This window comes from Melospiza melodia, chromosome 8 (genome assembly GCF_035770615.1).
Source record: "Melospiza melodia melodia isolate bMelMel2 chromosome 8, bMelMel2.pri, whole genome shotgun sequence".
NCBI classification, from domain to species: Eukaryota; Metazoa; Chordata; class Aves; order Passeriformes; family Passerellidae; genus Melospiza; species Melospiza melodia.
The window spans coordinates 33,930,567-33,957,295 of NC_086201.1; the positions used below are offsets into that span (position 1 = coordinate 33,930,567).

A 26,729-nucleotide genomic window follows, 5' to 3' on the forward strand; every position below is an offset into this window, starting at 1 on the left:
AGCCGTAACTGGACAATTAACTCCAATATGCAAATGGACCAGAACTTATAAAAGTGAGAGACCCCATGACCAGTTGTCCATTTTGTGACCACTTTGGTTCATCTTGGGTGCAGCCCTGGCTGGGCTCTTGTGCTGCCCAAGGTGCATCCATTGAGGCCTTTTAATAAATCCCTACTTTATTCTTTGCCTCTGTCTAGTCTCTGTTCTAGGTCAGCCTGCACAAGGCATCACAGAGGTCCCCTTCTCTGGTGGATTTGTGAACTTCACCATCCATGTCAAAAGGCTCTTTAAATGTTGTATAAATAACTTGTTATTTATCAGCTCAATCAGCAAGCTACTGGTACGTGGAAAAACTGGAAACCAGTGAGGAAACTTCTCTGTGCAGCCTGTCTGTGTAATTTACTGCATTTCTGGGACACAGGATGCACCCAGGAACAAATCCCTCATGACTTCAACCATATAATGGTGTATTATCTCTTCCTCACTGGTCTCCTCTAATGGCAGCTAGCACCAGAAGCTTATACAAACATGTGATAGCTTGCTTCCTGAGAAATTAGGGAACTCCATACCTGTGTTTTCATGTATGAAACTATCTATTCAACAACAAATTATTTACCACAATTAAGCCAGATGTGGCTTGCATTAGGACTGAGAAGTGGCATAGGGCTATGTAGGAAAACCTCTGGTGCTTTGCTGCACAGAGCTCCGAGCAGGGAGCAGAAAGTCTGGAGTCTAGAACAGCAAAGTAACCCACAGATTTCAACAGAACCATCACTGGTCTGTGTTTGAGACACTGAGAAAGGGGGTAAATGGTTCTGGGAAAGCAGAGATAGAGCAAGGAAATGGAAACCTAATGCTGTATTGACAAATTGAGACATCCCAGACATTGAAGTCAGGGGTTTTTTATGGCTCCCTTTGGAATGACAAAAGGACAACGCTAAAACACCTCCAGGAAATACTTGTCATTAAAATAACACAATGAAGAATTCTTGCAGATTTCTCTAAAACCAACAGAGAAAACGTCTTCATTTGTGTCTAATAAAAAACAATTGGTTTGGTTATACTGCCATTACAACTTAATAAATTTTCACTCTATTTTATGTGCTTGACACACAATCTACATAGCTCAAACTTTTGTGGGTATTCAAAGGCTATTCATATTCTACAACACACTCATGAAGGGCAAGTCATGCCAAAATAACACTCTGTGTAGACAACTTTCAAGTAAATTTATACTGAACCACTGCCTACCTTTAGGACAAATGTCAGTGCAGGGCTTGCACATCTTAATGCCATTTTCTTCAACCTCCATCTTGGAGCTTGGACATGCCCGGACACAGGAGCTGGAATCTACCACAAAGTTGTCTGGAAAGGAAAAGGAGATGTTGGCAGCAAGTGAATAAAAGCTGGGTGTGTTTTGGAACTATTGTTACCTCAGTACTTTCCCAGAGACATTAACATTTGAAGTTCTGTGTTTTCAGAAGTGTATAGGCAAAAGAGGCACATTATCAGAGACTTATAAAAATTCATTTTTATCAGGCGTCTTCCCTCTTTGTCCCCCCATTTAGCTTTATTGTTATTTGTAGGGGGGAAAAAAGTTACAGTAATTGGTGAGAAATAAAGCAAGATTGTCTGTCCCGTCTTTTTAATGCACACAATAGACATCTGGGATAAAACAGTGCCCAGGACAATGACAAATGTTTCAATTTTTTCCCTGTAAAACAAGAGCCAAAGGGAATATAGAGTGATCCTACTTAACTAAATGATTAATGCTGATAAAAAAGGAAAAATTTAAACAAGTAAATGTTCAATGAAGTATTTGGGCAAAGAATTATAACCCTTATAGTGCATGATATGAGGTTCTTAACAAACCAATCTTGCTTCAGCAAATCCACCAATATTAGAGGCAGAACTAAGCCCTGGTGGTCACAGCCCCTGGCTGCTGTCAGTCCTCCAGAGAGATTCAAAATTGGAATTTTGGGCTGGGTTGAATTATGGCTACATTTAATATAGATCACCCATTCTTCTTGCACATAATTTATGGACAAAATAATTAATGCACAACTGTAAACCTTCATGGAATGAAAGGGAGAGCAAGAACACTATCTTCTCTATTATTCTTTCCAATTAAACCAGCAGATTCAAAGACTGTGTAAGTGATGACCCTATAATTTTTTCTGTTACTTGTCATCATCTGGCTGGTATCTCAGAAGCATGTGGGCTTTACATGCATGGGATTCTTCTTTTATTGAACTCCCTCTTCCCCTCTAATTTTACTCTGGAGTTTTAAGACTGCATTCCTGTCAGTATTACAAGTTTATTCCTCACTGGGGTGGAACTGCTCAGGGTAGCTTTCTGTCAAATCATCCTTACTCCAACCTAGGGGCATCAATATCATGGAAGCATTTGGTACCAGGTACTGGTGGTGGACTGAAACAAAAATTCATACCCTTTACAGTCCCACTATTTTAACTACTTATTTACACTATTTTGGAATTTGCAAATACTGATCTAAAGCGTGAATGTAACAAGCAGTTGACCAGGAAAAGAGAAACCACCTTTCTTTAGAAAAATCACTCCAGGATCCTTGGGAACTGTTAGCATCAACAGCTAAAGGTGAAATATTTAGCTATCAGCTGAGTTATTACAGGCTACAAGCACACATGGAATGATTGCAGAGATGGTGCTCTGCACTCAGCCCTCACTGTCTCCCTGTTTTTAAGGCTCCTGAAATGCAAGTGCAGCTCCCCCAGAGAGAAGGCAGAGCACAGGGCAGGTTACAGAGCACTCACGTGGGCACTTCTTGACGCAGAAAGCCCCGTAGGTGTACTTGGCGTTGTGGTTGTGCTCCAGCTGGAAGGTGGTGGGGTTGTACACAAAGGTCTGGGGGCACTGGGTGACACAGGCACCACTGTCATTGAAATTCATACAGGCCTGCAAAACAAAGGAGGAAAAAAAAAGGAATTAAATCATATAGCTGCTTTAGGGTTTTGGTTGTTTTTTGGTGTAAAAGATGGCTTTGATTGCTCAGACTTGCTGTGACAATGAGGAATGTCCAGGCCTTTAGAAAATCTGTCTGGCTTCTAATCCATTATTTCTAAGATTTTTAGCAGACTTAGAATCCAAAACGGTATCATTTTAGCTCCTTGGATTTTTGCTCGGATCTTGGCAAATATGTGACTTTTATAATTAGGGAGTTTGGTGAGCCCCTTTAATTAGCAACAGTTGCCTGTTACAACATTTCCTACAAAACCAAAACAACGCTGTAATTTGTTTCATAACCACTCACAATCAACCAATTCTCAACTTGATAGGACATTCTAAAACTGCCAAGAGTGAGCAGCTATTTATCATCCTCTAAGCAAATGCTAATGACTTTTTCAGAGGTCCAACCCTTTTTATTTCTTACAGTGTGAGTACATCATCCAGCTGAAAACTGTAATTCCCAATTAGGAGGCAAGAGGGATAAGAACTTCTTTTAAGCCAGCACAGGAGGGGGCCATTTCCCTAAGTGGCAAGTTTAACAAGGTCAGTTGCTTCACACACTGAGAGAGGAAAATAGGACTTTGTCCCACTTAGCATTCAGGCTCTGCCACACACAGCTGACAGAGGACAGGGCCCTGACAAATGAAGAGGAGAGTGTGTGGATAACAAAAGTAATGGGATGCAGGGAAAACAATTGACCATGCAAGGTTGGTAATTAGGAGTAGAAAGCCCCACCGATTTTGACATTCCTTATCAGCACACATCATGTCTACAGATTTAACTACAGATTATAAGAAAACTGTTGGAGTAATTTTCATAGAGCATACCCTGAATGAAAAATTCGTATGAATGTGAAAGCTGCAGCCTGGCTTGGATCCCTCTAGCAGTTTAAGCAGCCACTGTTACTGGGTATTGCCTCCTCACTAACCTGTAATCCAGGCCGCTTTAAAAGTGTTAGTCTAAGAGTGAATCCTTCTGGTCTTTTTCCATTTTTCTTTGTTAAAATAAAGATGGTTCTGTGTATTTAAAGAGTCAACAAGTACAACAATAATATACATGTCCTGTCCCTTTGCCTCTTGGACTGGGACTGAGAGAAAAGAGAAAAAGTTCCTCCTTTGTGCTGATTTTACTAGCAGTCCTTATCTCCATTTGGATCAGGACCTGCACAACCCTGGGACCTGCCATGCCAGAAGATTTCAGAAAGGAGAGGCTAATAATGTATCCAAGGACAAAATCTGATGCTGAAATGAATGAGCGGGGAGATTTGTGATTAAAGCACTGTCCTGCATGGAGCAAGTGCAAAGCAAAACTGCTGATCCTGCCTTGCCTGGTCATTTACAATGCCTAATATAACACCTGCCAGTTTGGTCATGGAAACAGATTTTTTTTAACCCTCACAAAGACAAACACTTTAATCAGAACTGGATGGCAAGTCCAGCCAAGGAATTGGGTTATGTCACTTTTCTGGTTCCACTAGGCAATCAGCCAGGCTCTCCTGTGCATTTCAAGTTCTAGACCCAGTTTGAATCTGAGATAAAAACACCAGTAAAACTTTGCTTTAGCATGTTTGCTTGCATTTATGTCAGATGATGATTACTGTCTTGCTTTTAGAACTGAAAATGCAAATGAGTGCATGGCAGCAGATGGAGGAGGATGGATGAATTTTATCTACAGATATTAAAACCGTATTTAGAACAGGATGCTGCTGCAAGATGCCATAATGCTCTAAAGGATTTGTAATGCTTCATAAGCTGTACTTTTGCTTATTAATAAATACTAATTTAGTTTGTTTCCTCAACCCATTTCTTACATGTTGACTTCAAAGGTACTCCATCATGTACATGACAATTCTCTGATAACAGTTTAGCAAATGCATAAAGCACACCAATACTCCTTGGAGACATGGCAATTTTCAGGAAAAATTCATCTAGAAGATCTGGAAACTTTTAATTTATGACTGAAATGTTTTATATACATTTGTAATTGCTTCGATAATATATGCAAATTTCTAGCACTTTGTGCTAAATGCTGCTAATTTGTGAATAAAAGCACAGGAAATACACAGGGAAAAAACAAAGTTATGTGTCTCAGCTGAAAGCTAAGCACAGTTGTCTACAGCCTAAAGGGTTACACTCTTCACCCACTGTGTCTAAGCAAGTAATGACTAGGCCTGAAAATTGCCAGACCCCTGCTGAATTTCTTTTACATTGCTCTGGGGCCAGAAGGGAATGAGAATAAACCCTGGGTGCCTCTCTGCTGTACCAGAGAAAACAAACCAGTTGATTTTAGCATGTGTACTTCCACAGCTGCCACAATTCAGACAGTCTAACTTTCAGGCTGCAGCAGTACACAACTTATGCTGCCAATAACTTGAACTTTGTGGGTGAGGGTCCAGAGTGATGCAGAGTCCCAAGGCAGGTGCAAAGGAGAGCTCCTTATTGCAAAAACCAGCCTTTTTAAGCAGTTAGGCCTTTATCAGCTACATGGTTTTAAATCATAACATAATCCAGCCAACCACCACATACAATATGAACACATGATGGTTACATAAATTGTTTTTCTACCTCTAATTCAGCTGAGTCTCGTTCACACAGTCCTTTTCTACTTAGCTGAAGTAACATGCCGGAGCCATGATTTTACAAGGCCTTCCTCTTGTAAAGTTGTATTTACTAGTAACAGTACTTAACTTTTGAAAGCATCAACACATCAGCTCTGAGGATGTTCCTCAAGGCTCATTTTGACCCAATGACTGCATTTTTCCTCTTCCCTTTACCTATTTATATTGTACATGACACAAGCAAGACTGGTATTTTCCTGTCTCTCTTGTTCAAAGCCAACAGAGAACTTCCAGGCACTATTGGATCACCCATCTCATATGTGCTGAGCATCTACTTGTGAAAAGCCACAGGGAACAGCTTTGGTAAATCCTCTTGGTGGCTGTCAGGCCACCACAACATTTCATCAGCAGCCAAAGAACAGCATTTAGAGTGTGGTTTTGAAGCACAAAACTTATCACTATCAAGCAGTTAGGGCCAGCCAGAATAAGATTTATTTTTGCCAGTTCATTATCAGTCACTTGCCCACAATTGCCAAATATAAGCAATTTTCCATACCTTCCTTCTAACTCCACCTGGCAGTCAGCTTCACAGGTATTTGTCTCTTTGAACACATGGGTACCTTTGAAAACTCACCTCTCTGTGCAGATTCTGAGTCTACTTTTAGACCTAGGTTTGCTTCCCCTGAAACCACTAGTAAAACTTGTCTCATCAACCCAGTGTGAGGAGCTACACATTTTTTGAGATCAGTTTTGGGTTCTAAGGCTGCTAAAACCCTTAGAAATAATGGATTAGAAACAAGACAGATTTTCTAAAGGCGTGGATATTCAGATTATATTTCTTTAAAGAAAAAGCAATTTCTTCTTTCCATCTGAAGCACACATGTAGCAATATGCATTTGAGGGAGAGCGTTTTGGGAACCACTTTCCTTCCATCTCCACAAAGAAGCATGCCCAGTAAAAAAACCTGAATTTAAATTAAGTCTGGTAGAAACAAGGAACACCTTCCACAGAGAATCTAAATAGTATTCTTGCCTTTGATATGAAAAGCACACAGAGCATTAATAAAAACCATGTTCAAATATAATGGCAAATACTTTTAAAAATCTGCTGTCACCTCTAAAAGCTAATTTTGGAAAAGAAAAAGATGAAAATCACAGAGATAAGCATATTAACAGTTCCCAATCTGTATTTACAAATCTCATAGATCTGTTAATGAGCAATATTAAGTAGATAAATGATGTTAATAGAATATGAAAAATCCTAAAAGCTAAAATTTGCATCCTGAATCCGCGAGTGTGCGTGCAGTACATTCGAAGGGTGAAACTGTGAATTTCATGGATTAAAGCATTAAGACTCTGCAGAGTGACTGGCAGGAAGAACAAGAAAGAAGAACAACGAGAACAAGGCGGGTGGCACGTACAAAGCAGTCGGTGTCCTTGGGTCCGTAGCAGCCGCCGGCGCACTCGCGGTGGCAGCAGTCGCTGACGTAGGGCCCGTAGCAGCGCCCGTCACACTGCTCTGCACACACGGTCTTGGTCACTGCGGGGCAGGAAAAGGGACAGCGTCACACACAGGGCCTCTCCGGCTGCTCCCTGAGAAAAACACCCACAGCAGGCTGGGAAAACCCCCAGGAAGGGAGGGAAACACCTCAAGGGTGCTGGTGCTCGGATCCGGAACGCCTGCAGGCACTTGGACCCACAACACCTGCAGGACACCTGGATCAAGAACATCTGCAGGATACCTATGTCCAGAACGCCTGCACAACGCTTGGACCCAGAACATCAGCAGACATCTGCATCCAGAATGCCTGCAGGACACTTGGATCCCGAACATCTGCAGGACACTTGCACCCAGAACACCTGCAGGACACCTGCAATACATTTGGACCCAGAACATCTGCAGGACACCTGCAATACATTTGGACCCAGAACATCTGCAGGACACCTGCAAGACACTTGGACCCAGAACATTTGCAGGACACCTGCACCCAGAATGCCTGCAGGCTCTTGGACCCAGAACATCTGCAGGACACCTGCAGGACGTTTGGACCCAGAACATTTGCAGGACACCTGCATCCAGAACACCTACAGTACACTCGTATTCCAGAACTCACAGAATGACTGGGTTTGAAGAGACCTTAAAGGTCATAAAGTCCAAGCCATGCCCCAACACCTCAACTAAACCCTAGCACTCACTGCCATATCCAGTTTTTTCTTAAACACATCCAGGGATGGTGACTCCACCACCTCCCTGGGCAGGTCATTCCAGAACTTTATCACTCTTTCCGTAAAAATCCTTCTTTCTAATATCCAACCTATATTTCTCTTGATGCAGAATGTCTTCAGGACACTTGTATTCCAGAAATTCTGCACATCTGTATCCAGAATGCCAGCAGGACACCTGTCTCCAAAATGCCTGCACAATCCCCTCTTTAGGAGCACACATGTTGCTCAAGGACTCTGGAGAAGGAATTTTTAGCTTGCCCTCTTACCCTTGGAAATTTATGAGGAATGTTACTCTCAAATAATTAATTTTTTTAACAGGATATGACACCCTCTCCTCTGCCCACCAGAAATAACAGAAGAGCCCACCAGTTGCACAACAGTTTTCCCCACCAAGAACAGCAACACAGAGTAAATGAGTGAAATTCAGAGCGAGATCACCGATGTCACAGCCGAAGGCTGTCCTTGATGGCAATCCCTTTGGCAAATGGGAACAGAACAGACTGCAGCCTTGGAGCAGGTTTGGAAACACCACTTGCTATTTCTAGCTAACACAATCCTGCCTTCATTCACAGAATGGAGCAAGGAGATCTACCAGCTGGATTGTTCCACACCACTGGGGGCTTAACCTTGTGAAAAGAATGGTCACCCAGTGGCCCATCCACCTCCCCTCCCTCACTCAGCTGTAATCTTTACTTTATGGAAAAAGAAATTAATATTATCCAAACTAAACCAGCCACCACTGCCTACCAGGCTGTCAGCTGTCTTTTGATAAAAGCTGGGATGATACACTTCTGCAATTAACCTTCAACACCTGTTTTTTAAAAAGCATTTAATTACTTCTTGATGAAAAACTCTTTTCAGAAAGCAAGAGAAAAAAAAATTTCATACAACTTTCTGCTTGATTCTGCTATTTTAATGTATAAATAACACCTTTATAAGTACATTCTGATCCAAAATCCCTTCACTACTTGTCAGAAATACTTAAGGTAATGCTAAAAGTTCTTGCTACATACAGTATTTATTTAGGACATAAAAATGTAAATAACTAAAGAGAAGTGATTGTTTGTAATCTACAGAATAAAACAATGCACTTTTAGAGCATTTTCATCTTGCTGATACCAGAGGAAAACCCCCAGAGAGAAAGAAAAGGCTTTTGTGGTTTTGCAATCTAATTTGAGGAATTTGGGAAATTTTGTGAAGGCACTTACTGTCAACACTGCCAGAGAAGCACATTAAAAAGATTTGTTTATTTAAGTGACAGTATTGATAAACATTAAGACAGATGTGAAACAATGGCACCTGTGGCTGTGTGCCACTAGCACACTGTGTGACAGTCTTGGCTCATGAAAATGAACAAATTCCTTCCCTGATCTGTGAGTGTGCCTTTTTTCCACCAGCCCAGGATTTGCCCTGGACTGAGCACTGTGTGCCTCACAGAGAGGCAAAGCCCAGCCCCACCCTGACCTGAGGGAGGGCCCCAATTCCCAGTGGGAGGGACAGAGAGGCCATTGAGCTCACCCTACAACCCATACCATCTGTGGTCACCTGTGCCACTGCCCAGGGAGCAGCTGCTCCTGGGGCCAAGGGCCACCACCCAAAGGCTCTGCCACCCCTTCACCATGGCACTTTGTGTTCTGACATGGCCACAGCCAATTCTGCCTTGTGGCAGTGCCTCAAGGCCATGCATGGAGCCCACCGATAAATGCATTCCTTGCTGTGCCCCACAGCTATTGGACATTTTGCTTAAACTCCAGGAAGCTTTGGTGTAAAGCCCCTCTGTGTGGGTAATCAGAGGGAGCCACCAAATTCACCTCTGATTTATTTACCCCAGAACCAGCTGCTGTTGGGTGTCCATCCTGTCCATGGAGCCACTAGTTCCTTGTGAAGGAACAGCTCAGTTGGCTGGAGCATGGTGCTGATAACACCAAGGTTTTGGGGTTGATCTTGGGATGGGCCATTCACACCAGGGCTGATCTGGGGGAACACAGCCCTCTCTTTCTTCTCTTCAGCAAAATATTTGAACTGGATGCCTTCAAAAAGCATATTTTGCTTCTGGTTAGACATCTGCTCAAGGAGGGTCTCTATCACACTGCTCAGGATAGGGAACACTGTGGGTTTTCCTGAAGCAAAATGAATAATTACAGCAAAGGTTTGTTGCTGTTCTTCCCCAGTTGTTTATTTTTCAGGGAAAACAAACAATGCCAACAGAAATGCCAGTGTGTTGTTCTAGGAAGGGGCCAGAAGATCCCATATCTATCTCCTGGATGTCATACTTGCATTACAGCTGCTACTGAAGGCCCAGGTCTGTGGAGAACCTGTCTGGTGTCTTCAGTGGCACCACACACACCATGACATTAATGAATTTAGCAGGCTCAGGATCTTAAGGACTTAAGGTCTTTCCCCAAACCAAAACAAACACAAGGCAATTCTGTGTATTTTCTGAAGGTCTGAAACAATCTGATTGCTCAGATGCCAATAAACACCACTCACCAGTTCAGCTTTCTGCAATCATTCTCAAAGGGTAACCCCACAGAAAATGTACCTAGCTGCACTGGTTTAAAAAGATAGCAAGCTTTCTTCCCCCAGGTACAATCAATTGATTTTATAGCTGTAACTCAAGACCTATCTGAATTATAAATATTGCCCAAAATGTCAAATTGTTTGGCATTTCAGGTGGCTGCTACTCATATCTTCACCCAACACAAGAGTCAGGAGAGCTTCACTAATCCCAGCTGAGACCCCAAGCTTCAAAGCAGACCTTCTGAGGGTCAGCACAACTTCCTGCCTGGATTCCTACAGATCCTGTGTGTGATCCCAAGAATTTGGAGGGTTCAAATGCACAGAACTGTCACAGTCAGGGCCAGGGCGAAAGGACAACACCAAAGTCCTGAAAAATGTGCTGTGCATTGAGATGGATTTCTGGGTGAGACCGTCAACTTCTACCAGTACTTCATAGCAACAAACTGTGATGAAATGACCACCTCATGTACATGTGCAAATTATCAGTCTCTTTTATATTTTCCCCTCATCTTTAATTGTGTCAAGACAATATCAATCCATGAAGACACAAATGGGAAGTAACTGAAATCAATGGAAGTGTTCCCAACACGCAAAGTTATTAGAGCAGTACAAGGGTTTTAATTAAAGATGCTGGCTCCAAGCAGAAGTGTGGGTTTCCCTGATTGATCCCAGCTGCTGGTTCAGCTCTTTCTGTGTGCCCCTCCAGGATCCTGCTTGCCTTTGGCTGCTCTAATTTGGCACCTTCTCAGCAACACCAGCTGCACAAGGACAGTGTAAATACAGCTGTGCCCTGACCACACTCCTGTGCTCACACAGAGTCAAGGTGCACTTGACATTTGCTAAATGTTTTGTGTTTCAGGTTTGATTTATAGGTTATATTTGTTTTTTTGCATTCCCTTAGTCGGGTCTATATGCTAATTTAGATTGTTGTCTTTTCAGTTACAATCCTCTGGGGAAAAGTGCATAATCTGTCACTTCAATAATATATTGGATTGTAAAAGTTTTAATTTCTGTATGAAACTCTCAACAGACATGAACAGAAAAAATTTTAACAACCTAATCATAGATTTTCAAATTTCATTAGTAACTTCCAAAGGCATTTGTTATTATTTTTTTCAAGTGGTGTACATTCTATTCAGTGTGTGCCCAATACAATTTGAAAAAAATGGAGTCTTCTAAAAAGTATTTTCACATTAGCTTTTTTTGACACTGAAACAAGTTATATCATCTCAATTTCAAATCCTTCCTATTAGCATATACTAATATTTTAATTATAAAAGTAAAAAGGACAGCTAACTGTGTATAACAGTATCCTGGAATTTTATCTTCTCTATCTCCTAACAGAACAGCTTGGCTTAAATTTTCTATTAATTATCTTCTTAAATACATGAATTTTCTTGTCACATTTAGAGAGACATTTGAACAGAGTTAGATGCAGGTGGTATTTCAGACAGAGTTAGCAACAAAGACATTGCTGGAAGGCAACATAAGCAGCTAGGTAGATGATATTCATGAAAAAAACAAAGGGATTTGGGTTTTTTCCATATGTAATTTGAAATGAAAGACACGGATTAAGATCTTTCATTTTTTATCCTTTCCCAGGAAAATAATTTAAATCTTATCTTGGGAGGGGGGCTCATTAAAATATTTTGTTTCAATCCTCAATAAAAAAAAAATTATCAAAATGAAGCTCTGAGTTGTTTCTAGGATCAAAATGGTTTGGCACTGGATGTAGCACTGCTGAAGCATTTTCCTAGATGTGTTGGAAAGACGTGCACCCCCAAGGTGACAGGGTTAAGGTAGACACAATGTGCACAACACAGCTTGTATCTAACAACATTTGTGAGCCCAAAAGCCAGGCATGTCTTTTAAAATCATACATGAAGCCAGCAAAATCACAATATCAGTTGCATTTTTATGTTTTGAGTCTCTACTCAAATTCTCCCTCTTTGCTTCACTCAGTTTGCAGGAAACACACAGTGCAAAAATCCAACGTAGAAACACCCTTTGCCAGCCTCCTCCTTCAATTCCGCTGCTTGTCCAAGGTGCAGTGAGGTCATGGAGGCAAAGAAGAAGTCTGTGATGTAAAACTAATTCCTGTCCCTGACCGTCAGGGTGGACTTGAAGGTGAGAGGATGTGGAGTAGCTACTCAGGTAGAAGACTGTGATCTGTCTGTTTCCCTGACACTTAGATGGGTTATGGCTTTTCTTCATTTAATATTTTAACCCCATGGATGTGCCTTGGGCTTCCCCACTGTTTGGATTTGCAAGGGCAGCCACTGTGGAGGGACAGAGAGCTGTCACTCCTGGAGCCAGCCTTCTGTGCAGCTCTGCTGAGCTCCTGCCTTCCCAGCCCTGCAGATAAACTCTTCCCTCCCTGATAATTCCACATTAATCTGAGAGCAGTGCTGTGTAAAGGCTGAGACCATGGGAGCTGATCCTGCCACATGGACCTCTGCAGGCACACAGCTGGATTTGCCATGAGGCTGGAGACACAGCCTGAACCACCATCATGGGCTCCTTACAGAACATCACTGCCAAGAACTATTTTAAACTATTCTTGGATACAATAACCACAGAAGGCCTGAATAAATCTACCCATTTGGATGGGTTATGCAGTTTCTTACAATGTTACTAGTTTGAACAGACAAACAAGCTTCTCATTAGGACAGAGAAAAAAAAACCACATTAATTCTAATAATGATATGAAATAATTGGTCAGCTAGGGTTTAAGTCCCTTTCCATTATCCACTTAAGCACACAACCCAGAATCTACTTCTTTTCCTGGAGCACTGACTTCCTCAGAGCCATCACAAAGACTGCCAGCAGAGGAAGGAGATGTCCCAGCTCAATTCAGACAAAGAAGAATCTGCTCTGCATCGCTGTCCCTTAGTCCTACAGTGTGTCCTGAGGGGGTTTTAACCATGCCTGCAGATGAGTATGAAGCAGTGATACAAGAACACAGCTGTAACTCTGAGCAGCTCCTCCAGCAGAATCAGCTGATGCTCCTAAAGGGAAAGCAGCTCCTGGCAGTGTGGCAGAGCCTCTGCAGGTGGCCCTGTCCCCTGGGGCTGCAGGGCAGCTTGGATTTCCTGCTCAGGCTCATCAGACATTCACCTCAAGCTGTATGCCAGTTCTAACTCCATCCTAGCTCTCACTCCAAGTAGTCAAAAAACCAACCGAGAACAAAAACCAAAAAGAACCCCAAAAAACATTCCAAAAAGCAGCATCTCTGCACTGTTCCTATCAAGTCCCAGATGATACTGAGCTGACTCTCCTCAGCTCAGAGCTTACTTGGGGTGTTCACCTGGGAGTGATTTGTCACAGTCCTTCCTTCCCATTTACCACTCAGCCAAGGAAACAATCATAAGCTGAAGAAGTGTTGTGTGGCAGAGCTCCCAACAACCACTTCATTTCCCAGGGAGAGTGATTCCAGTAAAGGCAACTGGTTTTCACCCTCTTGTAAGAGGAAAAAGAAAAAAACTTGTAGAAAAAACAACCCTTTATTTCCTCCTCTTTTATTATTATCTGATAATATTGGCACTGTACTTCTGGCTCTTTTGTGCCTACATGATGGAGCTTAAAGCTCCTTTAGGAAGGAAGAAGGAACTCATTTTCATGCTCTCTAAATTCACAAGGACAGAAAAACAGCATGAGTGACCCTTCACTTACTACTTCCTTCACAAAAACCTATTATTCTCTCTTTCAGTACAACTCAAATATATTCTGAAGTTATTATAAAGAAAACAGTTCTGCAAGATAACTAATATTCCCAGGCTACCATTGAAATTAACAGAGTATTTTAGCATCAGGAACATTGCAGTGTCAGGTGGTCATGAAAGAGCTCCAAATCTGCCATCAATAACCATCAATACTCTCAAGAGCCATGCTCCATGTTTCCACCAAGTAGTGAAAAGGAAATTCGAGTTAGCATAAGGAGTTTTAGTAAGCCTAAGGGAGGAAAGAAACATATCATTCATATGGGTAAGGAAAAAAAGGCAAATAATCTATTGATAAAAATATATGGGGGAAAACAACCCTTGCACATTTTAGAGTTATACTGCACCCAGAATTTATAGTATTCCTTTCACAACTGGAAGAAAAAACAAATAGGATCTCCACAACGTTGTTTTCCAGTCCTTTGTTTCTCACTCTTACACACTTACAGGTCTGGCAGTGATTCTCTGTGGGTCCCCAGCACCTTCCTGTGCAGGACTTGTGGCAACGACCACCTGCAGGACAGACAGAAAGAGAGAGATTGGAAATGTGCCTTCCTTTCAGTCCTTTAACATCCAGCAAGCACAAAAGACAAGAGCCCACCTTGTCTTTGGAAGGCTTTTATGCTTTAGCAAGGGTGAAACAGTGCCTATAAAAAAAGCCCAACCAAATAACCAGGCCTGGTGTCAAACTTATATGAAATATAGGTACTTATCTAAATGCTTTATACTCTAAATACCTTTTTGCTATGCATAATGACCCAGACATTTTTAAACAAAAAGAAGTATGAGCAAGTCTGGAAGACTGAGGAACAATGTCACCACTCAGTGCTATCACTATTGCTTTCCATAGCCTATGTAAAACCTGCTGATTTCTTCAGAGGAGAGGAGATGGCTAGGCTGGAAAAGCTATACAGCTACTTACCTCCTGTCCAATTTCACCTGAACAATTGTCACAGTTGAGACAGCCACAATACACAGAGCATCACCACACAATTTTAGAAAACTCCAACCCCCACACAGTAACACCTCACCTCTTCAGAAGGCTTCAGGCACTGCCCACACACAGTAACACCAGGGCACCTCAGCAGGCTGCAAGCATCTGCCCTCCTTGTCCTTCAGCCCAGCCTTTTATCCCCTGCTGTTGCTGCCCTGCACCTGTGTGCCCTCTGTTCCCTTTGGTGGTTGGTCAGTGCCCCTGGGCACTCCATGGCTCGTTCCCTTCAACAGCATTCACCTGTCCTGCACAGCTGTGCCCACTGGGGATGAGGCTGGGCCAGCCCCACTCCCAATCACCACAAACTCTGTGCCTACAAACAATGGGACATCCCACTCAATGCCTCTGGTTCAAAGCCACCCCCTCTTCCCCACAAACTTGCATGTTCTGCATGTCCGACATTATGGCCAGGGAAATGTGCCCTCTGCAACCCCTTGAACTCCAGTGACAGCAAAGTTCACAGGAGCTTCTGTTTCCTGGCTGCTGGTTCTTTGCCTTTGGTTGTGCATCCAAAGGAACCTCATGTTCCTTCAGACCTTGGATATGATGCTCTGCATCATCTTTCCTCATGCTGGCATGTTGCAATTGAGACAACCCCAACATACAGAGCATCACCACACAATTTCAGAAAGCTCCAACCCCCACACACAGTAACACCTCACCTCTTCAGAAGGCTTCAGGCACTGCCCACACACAGTAACACCAGGGCACCTCAGCAGGCTGCAAGCATCTGCCCTCCTTGTCCTTCAGCCCAGCCTTTTATCCCCTCCTGTTGATGCCCTGCACCTGTGTGCCCTCTGTTCCCTTTGGTGGTTGGTCAGTGCCCCTGGGCACTCCATGGCTCGTTCCCTTCAACAGCATTCACCTGTCCTGCACAGCTGTAGCCCATTAAGGATGAGGCTGGGCCCAGCTCCCCAATCACCACAAACTCTGTGCCTACACTGATGGGTTTAGTCCCTGAAGTAAAAGAACGGTAGGTGCTTGCACTGTAAAATACAGCTGTAAGAAGAAGCATTAACAATGCTAATTTTTTATAAACTACCTAGCCATTAGTGACTGAAATTCACTTGGACTGAGGGGGGAGTTGAGTTCATGTGTCCATGTCATGGCAAAATGCTGACCCATGTGAGAGGGACTGGCAAGCAAGGAGAAAGCTGGAATGTTCTCCTCTGGCTGCACTTCAGCACCACAGGAGAGAGCGCTCAGACAGTCCCACACCAGTCTGGGCTGAGAGGGAAGGGAGACCCCATTCCACGGCTGCCATCTGGATGTAGCCAAGGTCCAGGCACACTTCCAGGTGTGGCAGTGCCTGAGGGGCAGGCAGGCCAGCCCTTCACAATGCCAGAGCTGATGGGATGAGCGAGACACCCAAGGTAAATCTTGTGGAAGACTCTGCACAGTCCTTATCGCTGTGCTTTTGATCACAGGAAGCCAACCTTGTGTTTTATTAAACTTTTATACATCACTGAGTACTGCTGAGATTCTGTTAAGTGAATTTCCCCTTTGAACCTGATCCAGGTTCAATCCTTTCAATCGTGCATTAACAGCTGCTGCTGCTAACACTGCTCCATTACACTAAATCAAATACTTGCCATGTGCCCTGATGGGAGACGACGCTGGAGAAAGTGCAAAATGTCTCTCAGCGGAGGTTGGATCACCCTAAAGACAAACACTGCTCCTCTTACAGCAGGGTGCTCACACCTGTGAGATGTTACAGAGCTGAGCAAACCCACCCTGATGTGAAGTCAGACTCTCTGTCACTAATTTTTCAAAGCCAGCATTCCTCCCTTGGCATTGCTGGTGATGCTGCCTGGTAATTACCACAGTGAATGCCAACTACCTTGTTAAAGCTACCAGCTCCTTGTTGCATTCATGTTCATTTAAAGCAATTATACTTGGGAAACATTGTTGCTGATAGCACCAGCACATAATTCTCTGTCACCTTCTACCATCTGTTTATTTAGATCACAAATGTACTATAACTACATAAATGCAAACTCATTCTGGCTGACAGGGAGGGCACTCCATCTGGCATGAATAATGCAACTTTAATCAGTAATAACAATTATTATGATTATTAAGAGACTACTGGAGCCCTGCACAGAAAGCAAATATATCCACACTGATTTATAAGAATGAAAGTTTTAAATGGTGAGGTAAACAGCAAATTAAAGGAAGAATTTTAACAGATGAGGCTTGATAAGATACAGGTTGTTAGCTGATTTTGGGACTTGCTGAACTGAATAGAAATGCTCCCTTGGAGGGGGTTTTATTAACCAGTTACTCCTGATCAGCAGGAGGAGCAGGATGGATGCACACTCAGGGAACCCTTCCATCCCTGCTGGGGCAGCTCAGGAGCCACAACCCACCCACAATGTGGGCTCCTCATGGAAGACTCTCCTCTATCCCAGTCCTTCCCTGAGGTGTGGAGCTCAGGGAGGAAGTTGGAGACTCTGCACCCAGCACCATAAAGCACAGGTCACTTGTAAATACACATTCCTGAGGCACACTAAGGCAGCAATTTGGCTGCTCCTGCCCCTTTTTGTCCCAAAACATTCTGTAAACAGCTGTGCTTTCCACTGTAATACTGCTGTGGGATAAGACAGAAGAAACTTCAGCATCCCTCCAAGTGATCCCTAACTAAAGAGCCTACCCACACCACTGTAAAAGTTGTACTTAAAATAAAAATCTTCATATCTGAAGCACCTATGTGCTGAGCCTCGCCTCGCTATGCAGCCAAAAATTTATTCAGCCACCTCTATTCCTCCTGGAAATAAAAGCAATTCAGCATCTTCAAAACATCATTTTAAAAATTTTTTTAACTTGCATGCCTGCTGCTGGTACATGACTTTGTTTGGCAGTGTCAGATGATGATTTGCATTTAAATAGAGATATTTAACAATAAAGCAAGAAAAGGCTGCCAGTTTCCTTTTTTCTCACTGGGAACTCAAAAGTGTCTGTTTCATTGTTTTCACTTTTCTCAGCTGTACAGACACTACCAGGAGCTGAGCTTGTAGGCAGCACACCTCTGAATTACATTGTTTTTTGTCCTTTTGAAGGTCAAATATACTGAGAATTAAAAAGCAAACTCCCTCCAAATAGTGTATCTATATTGGCTTGGTTGTTTTAAAGAGAAAAAATAACTTTCCTTGCTCTCAGTATGAACTGGTCCAGATTCTGCCCTCACATCCTTCTGTATTTCACCAGGTTTTCCCTGCTAAGGAAAACCTGTCCTGTAATAAGGACAGATTGAAACCCATTAAAGACCAGCTCTGCAAAATTAAGACAGAAATAGTCCTGTGGAAGTCAACATACACACTCAGGAGCATAACAAGCACTCATGTGAGGAACAGGTCTCACAATGAGATCTGTATGTCAGGCTTAAATGATAATAAATGTATTGGCCCTAAGGTTGACAAGGCCTTTGGAGGAATTACACTACTACTCACAGATCTTCCTGTATATATTTCTAAAGATTTTAAGACTGTGAGGCAACAGATTTGAAAAGAAAAAAATTATGAAACAATTTGTGGCATAAATCATTCCTGTTATTCCTTGTGTCTAAAATATTCTAAACATACAGCAGAAAGGGCTAAAAGAATTTGGCCAAAATAAAACCTCTCTGCAGGGCACAACCTTGGCCCATTTACTTGATTCTCCACATTAGTGAAGGCACATTTTCCTTTTCCAAGCAAGATAAGGAAGGAAAGAACCTACAAAAAAAACCTACTCCCCATTACAACTGGGACACTGGAATACATTTCTGCTCCTGAACAGTAGCATTGTTTTGCACACACAGTGCCAGTTTGGAGGCTACCATAATTTTCACAGGTTTTGTAATGAAATCTAGGTGAAGAAAAGGCAGATTCCCACTGGAACACGAGAATTAATTTAGCTTTGGCAAATTGCACAGAGAAAACCAATGTTTTGTCTTCTGGGCTGTCCTCCCTTAGCTAATTATCTTGGCCCTTGGCTAAGATGTTCCTAGATCTGAGTTATGGACTCTGGGAAGAGCACCTTCCTTGTCATTTCCAGGATAGAGTTTTATTTGTGGGAAATGCTTCTGCTTTCCCAGCCAGGGAAAGTCACCAGCAGAAAATGTTTGCTCACTAGCTTGGGAAAGACCAAGGTTACTTCATCCTTGTATTTTCCTGAGAATTGAGAAGGGCTTTCCTTTGACTCCAGACTGACTTTATTATTTCAGAAGCAGTAAAACCACAAAGGATTAAGTTACTGAAGAGACAAGAAAAATGAAGTGCTCCTCTCAGCTCTAAGCTCAGTGTCAGACAGAGAAGAAACCCTGCTTCTTCCCCATCAGCTCTGCCAGCTGCCTCGAGCAGACCCCTCTCAGTAGGAGAAGGAAAGCAGAAATAAGAGAAGAAACGTCTCACTTTGCACAAAGCTTACATTTACAGATGGTTTCTATCTGGTTGGAAATCGTCATTCAGTGTTAGGATACCTGCAAGACATTGATACTGAAGTGCAAATAAACACAGACAAAACAAAATGGCTTAGGTGGTTACAAGCCATAGTTTTAGGCAGCCTTTTTACTTACCTAACAATCTAAAATAGTTGATTAACACTCAAAACAGCTATAAATCACTTCTTAGCTTCTGTAAGCTGCTTATAAACTAACTCATCCTTTGCCTAAAAAATTAACTCCTGCAAAAATGCTAGGGATCCCATAGAGATGTTTCTAGATATAACCAGCCCTAAAGTCCATGAAATTCCAGGTATACTCTGTGGTAAGAGTCCCAGGCTGGTCTTTGCATGGCTTAGGTGAGTCAGAAGGTTTTTACAGGCCTGTGTGTTGTTTTTCTAGGCAGCTAAACTCCTTAGTTCTGTGTATGCATAGATAACAAAATCCAACTGTAATTCAAACACTGCAACACAGCATTAACGAGAATTAAAGATACTATTGTTGTGATGGATTGTTCTGCCTTTATCAGGCCATAATGCTTTCCCTGTCCTTGTCTGACTATTCCTATTGTCATATGTTCATTCATTCATTCACACTTCTTTGTTAGGTAAAAATCATTTTGCATTTCCTACCCGCCCTGTGCTAGCCTTCAGATCTCTGCTATTGATTTGAAAGTTAATTACCTAAGAGAGTCTCACACTTCCCAGGATTTCCTTCCCTAATGGCAGGAGAGACACACACTGTAAGAAAAAGTAAAACTTTCTATAAAAGAAGAAAATGTGTTATAGAAATATCTAGTGCTCATTTTCTCTTCCTCTGTAGAAGCATAATGGGATGCAGAAATCTAAGGGTCAATTCTCCCACTGTTAACAAACTATATGCTTTCATTCATGTCAGGTGAATTCACCTAAGGATCTGTAACCAAATAATTTTCCAGCAGAGGATTAGTCCCATAAAATTCACGCATTTCTTTAACAAGCTGTACCTGAATTGGTGTTGTTACTTTTATTGTATTATTGGAGACTTTTCAATCTTCTCTTTGCTTCTATTTTTGCTTCTATCTCCTATTTTTGCTTCTCCCCTGAAGTGTCCATGCCCAGTGGAAACACCCTGGGCACAAATATGAATGGGATCCTTTCACAGAGAAAACTCACATAGGGATCATAAACAATTACCTACACTGTGGAAAAGCACAGCACCTGTTGTGGATCCATCCATGGATCCATCCATGGATCCATCCATGGATCCATGGATCCATGGATCCATGGATCCATCCATCCATCCATCCATCCATCCATCCATCCATCCATCCATCCATCCATCCATCCATCCATCCATCCATCCCTTAGAGCCCAACCCTGTGAGAAATGAATTTGTAGAGAATTCTCCAAGTTTGACAGAAGACTTACACAGTATGTGTCTGTTTGTAAACCTTGAGATAAGAAATGCTGTCTTTGAAATGTTATAGAATAATTCAGACATTGTTGAGACAGAAATAGAATGAGAAATAAGTTTTAAAGGCTGTTCTAATCTGACACAACCCCACATGGCAGGAGGATGCATCCAGCCAGGAGCTCTGTAAGGGTGGAAGCAAACTCCTGCTCACGATCACTTCCAACAGGGAGTTCCAGTTCTGCCAGTCAACACTTCTATCTCTCCCTCATCTTCCTCAGCAGATAAGAAAAGAGACAAACACAAATGGAGAGGGACTCAGGGACAAGCAGCTGAAAAGAAACTGGCCTGGGAAACAGGTCTGGGAAATGAAAACAATCCAAGAGATAGGCCCTGAAAGACAGGCACAGAAAGAGATACAGGGACAGCGTGAGGGGGAGCAGGGAGAGGGAGCAGAGATAAAATTTAGCCAGCACTAAAGAAAACAAAAACTGAATACCAAAGAGGGATGCATTACCTTGAGTACTGTGGGATGGAGACGAGCCTTGCGTGTGCACAGGGACCGAGTGCCTGTTGAGAACTGCAAAATCACAGAGTATTGCCAGATCCACTGGTGGCAGACAGTTTTGATTTTAAGGGAGATTGGCCACCAGGGGTAGAGGAATAAATGGAAAGTCAAGAAGAGCATGTCAGCAGCACCGAACGGGCTCGGGCTGCTGGATTCATATCTGCTGCTGACAGCTCTGAGCTGATAGGGAGCTCACTGTAATGTTACTGCAGCTGCTACAGAAAAATGTCTTCAGGCCACAGTAATGACTACAGAAAGGGACTTGAGGGGGGTAATGAAGACACTGGTTATTTTTCTCTGTCTGCAGCAGACAGCGCTGGTAAGGCTGTGTGACTCGATGCATTAATTGGGGGTTTAGTCATCCACACAAAATAAAAACCTTCACATATGACATAGTCTAAAACTTTACACTGATTAAGCAATTAGGAGCTATTAATTATCACTGCTTATAGCTGTTAGCACGGAGCAATGTAAGTGAATTCCCCCCACTGTGATGGTGAATTAGTTCCAATCAGCATCAAATGCCTTCCTGAACACGCACACAGGGATGCTGAGCAAATGGGGAGACACAGCCAGAAGGCTAAAAGGATAGGTCAAGGCATACCTGCTGCTTGGCAGGCTCATCAAGAACAACAAAGCCTCAGGAATCCTTCCGTTGTAATCATTATTGTTTAAAAAATCACCCATAGGTAGCTGCCCCTCCTCTCTCAGCGCCGCAGGAGCAGAACAGCAGCCTGGTCCCTGCACACTGGGGACAGAGTGAAACACACTCCCTCCAGTGGAACATCCCCAAAGCACACAGATCACAAGCCCAGGCCCCTTCAAAATCCTGGAGTAGCTCTAATTTCCTCTGTGGGGAAGGAGAGGGTGCTACTCCACCACCTGCCTGTGAACTCTCACCCAGGGTGCCAAGTTATGCCTCTCATTCTTTCTCTCCCTTGCTTCCTGTGATGAAGGCTCTCCCCTCTCGGGTCAGCAAGCCAAGAAACCCTGGGGCTGCCCTCTGGAAGGGGCCAGCACAGAGCTGGCAGCCACCCCTCCCCAGGACAGCTCTCCAGCCCAAAGGGAGAGAGCTGAGCACAGCACACAACCATCCATGGGCTCGTGCCCACAGCTCGGTGGCTGTGATCACTGGGGAGCCATGGATCAGAGCAGCCCTAGGAGCTCTGTATTGAACCTAATGATTGCTTAATACTCAGAATTTCAACAGATAAAGTAGAAAAGATGCCAACTAAGACCAGCCTGGGGTAGTTTCCATTGGGAGGTGAGAGCCAGGATGTACAGATTTGAATGCAAAGGAGGAAACTCAACCCTGCTCCTCCACACCCTGAAGAACTCCTGAGCTGATAATAAAAGAAAGAGAAAAAGGGGAGAAAAGTCTGTCTTAAGGAGGAAATTTGAGTGAGCAGAATACAGGTTTGTGAGAGGAAGGCACTGCAGATTCCAGCACACAGAAAGCCAACATCTTCTCTGCCTTTATATTCAGCTCAGCATTTCCCCCTGCATGGGGCTGTCTGAAGTGCCTACATTTCCTGTCTTGGCAGCAGTGACTGCAATGCCCAGCACTGACACCTGCATCCCTCCCTGCCTGAGCTCACTGCCCACTGCCTCTCAGACCTGGCACTCTTCTGGGGTGACAGCACAGGAAATCCAAACCCACAAACAAGCCAACAGCAGGGGAGCACATGGGCACCTGTGGCATGTCTGGAATAAATCTGGAGCCAGGTCTCTGTCCATAAGGGCTGCAGCATTTATTGTTTGATGCATATCTCAGCTGAGAATGGAAGGATGCAGATATAAGTTATATAAGTTGCTTTTTTGGGGGGAGAGGATGCAGCACTGTGAGGAAAAATTCCTGCACCATTAGATGAGGTTTTTCAGAGGAGGCTCTCAACAAACTCAAACACAGAGCTCAGAGTGTTCTTGTGTGGGTTTAATAGCAGCTCCTCAAACAGGTCAAGTCAGTCAATGCCACATCAGTCAAAATACTGTCCTGTTATAATATTTCTGTAATGCAGCCAAAGCAGTAATAAAGTTCCAACAGAGGGACATAAAGTTTTCATTTTTTAAAGAAAGTAATAACCTCAAAGAAAGGAAATCAAAACTTGAAATTGAATTGGCTTTCAAAAATCATTTTATTCTTTCTAGATCCCATGTAGTATTCCTACAGTCTGGCAGGGTGTATTTAGAACTGCTAATGTATTAATCAACTTCTGACTCAATTATATGGAAATACTAGAAAGGAATTCCTCATTCCCATGAAATCTGGAGTCCAGTTTTAGGTCAGTTTATAAAGTTTGGATGAGCCTCTTAATGTGCTTATCCAAAATGTATTTCTGGCTATTTGAAACAAAACTGATTATTTCAAAGCAATACTTGGAACACAGAAGCCCCTTCTCTGTTGGAAAATGATGGCTGGACATATTTTCTGATATTTAGATTTAGTGTTTGCTATACACAAAAATTTAATGAAAATAATCATACAAATTTCAAAGTGCAATTTCCTGGACAATTTTCAGTTATCAGAGATCTGCTAAGAGGTGATGCTTTGGGCATGATGGGATTGTCACAAGAAGGAAGACCCTGAAGCTGCCCTGGGTTTGAGCAGACCTGTGGCCAGAGCCCTTTAGCCAGGCTGTGCACAGGAGAGTTCTGAGAGTTTCTGCCAGAACAGACAGAACAAATAAAACCCTAAAAACCACAGATGTGACAGCAACAAAGGGTTGGGGTGGTTTTGAGTTTGATGAAGGCAGCAGAACAGTGTGCTGGGAGAAGCCACCTGGGTGGTGCCAACCCTGCACCCACCAAGCCCATCTGAGGACATGCAGGGTGGGAAGCACACAGCAGCTCCCAGATCCTGCAGACACTATTCAGCAGCTGATTTTATACTCTTTCTTTCCTTCCCCTTTCCCTAAGCAGCTCTTTGAAGGCAGGTTGTGAGAGCAGCTGAAGCTTGCTGTGAGAGACCAATCCCACCCACCCACTCACTACCAATCTGGCAATCACCATGCAATTAGGCTATTTTAAATATTCTGAGTATTTGGGGATTGTTTCCTACTTTCAAGAAACACCAGTGCTTGTGATAACCAAGCTGCCTGTAATGGAGAGGAATGCTTTCATTCAGCCTGAAAGTCTCTCCCTTGTGCAATACCCTGCTTAAACACCAATCTGCTCATAAACAGGTGCTGTGCAGCAATACATTATGCACACACAGGTTGCCATTATCTGATCTACACACCACCACGGGGAGCCCTACTTCAGTTCTGCACCTACAGAACCACTGCAATATTTTATATATCAGCATTGTGACCTCTGCCACGGGGTGAGTGACTTTCACCCTGAAACTGCTAAAAGGAAGGAGGATACTCAGTGAAACTGCTCAGCACTTTGGCAGGGATTAGGTTGGTTCTGCAGCTGAGTATTTTTTGTTTATATTTTTGCAAAATATATTTCTCAGTGCCAAGGGATGCCCATGCCTGAGATTCTTCAGAACCTGTTAATCCTGGTTTTCTCTGTGCCCTCGATTTCTGGAAATCCCCATGTCTGTAGCAATTCCTTTGCTGAGGTCTGGCAGCATAAGGAGTTCTGTCCCTCACAGCATTATTTTTTCTTATTTGTGTTCATTGCTTACTTTTTATTCAGTAACTCAGCTGTGAGAGGCGTTGTATTTCCATTAGATGCCACGTCCGCTTGCCTTTCAAATCTCTTTCAAGGGCAGTCACCAACTGACAAATCCCTTCTGAAAATGCTGGCTGAAGGTATTTACTAGAAAGCTAAACTGATTCCCTTTATTTAAAACACACTGCTCTGGGTTGAGGAAAAAAATTACAGGCAACTTCAAGCAGTTCAGCTTGCCACTCTGATGCAAATCAAGTTCATTGTACCACTAGATTTCATGTATTCCTCCATCTTCAGGTACATCTGCTTGGCAAAAACTATTCTTTAAAATCAAATTTTTCTGTTACTGTATTAGCCTTTCAATTCCAGGTAAAGAAATAAATTATGTCTGGACTAGAGATTCCTTAATGGAAGGCAAAGCAGCCTCCATGTAGCCAGAACAAAAGGCAGATGTGGGACTTTCTATCTGATACAAATTTTCTTTCCAAGTGAGATGTCCATGAAACCCTAACTGCTGCAGAAGTGTGGTGCTTTAAGCCTGCGAAGCCACATGGAAGGAGCTTTCACAAAATGTTTGTGGCTTTTTATGGAAAAGAACAGCTTCTCCTCCTGGCTTTGCTTTGCCATGGTGATGCTGGTGGCAGGGAACATGTTCTGTACCCAGACCACCTGTCTGCTCAGGCCCTGCTTGCTGGTCTCCAAACATACATTTAAAATGTTAATTGAACTCCAAGTAATAACCTCAATGAAAGGCTATAATTTAACAAACTCTGCAATAACAAATGTCTTCAGGGTGTACTTTCTGCAATGCCATTTTCTCCGTAGGTAGTTTCCAATTTAGATGTACACCAAAAATGATACACTAGCTATTCTGAAAGGTGGCTTTAAGCATGAATTAGTCACTTCCCTCTTTTCTTTGCACCAGCATACATAAATATATTGCTGTTACTCTGGCCTTGTGCAGAGCAAAATCCTCATGCTTGGAAAAAACACAAAATACCTTGCAGGGATAACTGGACAAAATGTGGTTATCTCATCTGTGTCCTGGTACTGAGGGCTGGGGGGTTGGTTTACAAATACTCAGGATTTACATGTAATTGGCTCCTGTTACAGAAGCATTCACTGGTCTGAAGGAAAGATTTTATTCTACTTTTAATTTCATTGCATTCACCTCCTTACTGACCAATGGCCTTTTTAGACTTGAGGGAAAGGACTCCATCCTTTTCCTGCTCTGATCCAAGATTCCATATTTCACCACTGTGGCTGTGGCTTCCCAAGGGCAGCAGGACTGGTCCTGAGCAGAAATCTGTTTTGGGTGCCCCAGCTGAAAATACTGGGCTGGACATGAACAGCATTTTTATCCAGTTTAGGCACAGCACACCTGAGAACTGGTGCAAGGTCAGGACCTTTGGGAGAGATGGCAATGATCTGACAAACCCCCTGTTCTTCATAGCTATATACATAATTACTTCAGAGTTAAACACCCAATGGCCTATGAGTATAAATTTCCACATGAGTGCAAAAATTATCCTTTTCTAATATTGCAACTACTGGTACAAAAGCTGAGTTACTGTGCTCTGTGAAGAATTACAAGGTCACTACTGAACATTAAATCAAGGGGCTGCCCACCTGTCAGGCCTCATTCTGTGGCTGCAATAAACACCTGTACACAAATTCACCCACATCCCTTGCTGGCAACTCCAAACAGAGACTCTTAATACCCAAGGGAGT

At 42.9% G+C, this 26,729-nt stretch overlaps 1 protein-coding gene across 2 annotated transcripts in view; it reads right to left on the reverse strand.

The window, feature by feature from the left end:
• The window catches only part of ERBB4 (erb-b2 receptor tyrosine kinase 4), a 589,568-nt gene that overhangs the window by 158,068 nt on the left and 404,771 nt on the right, over positions 1-26,729 (reverse strand). For both annotated transcript variants that reach the window (XM_063162643.1, XM_063162645.1), the window contains exons 5-8: positions 14,454-14,519; positions 6,963-7,081; positions 2,793-2,934; positions 1,252-1,365 (exon numbers count right to left, since the gene is read on the reverse strand). In XM_063162643.1, the coding sequence (XP_063018713.1) occupies positions 1,252-1,365; positions 2,793-2,934; positions 6,963-7,081; positions 14,454-14,519 (441 nt within the window). The remainder of the gene's footprint in view (positions 1-1,251; positions 1,366-2,792; positions 2,935-6,962; positions 7,082-14,453; positions 14,520-26,729) is intronic.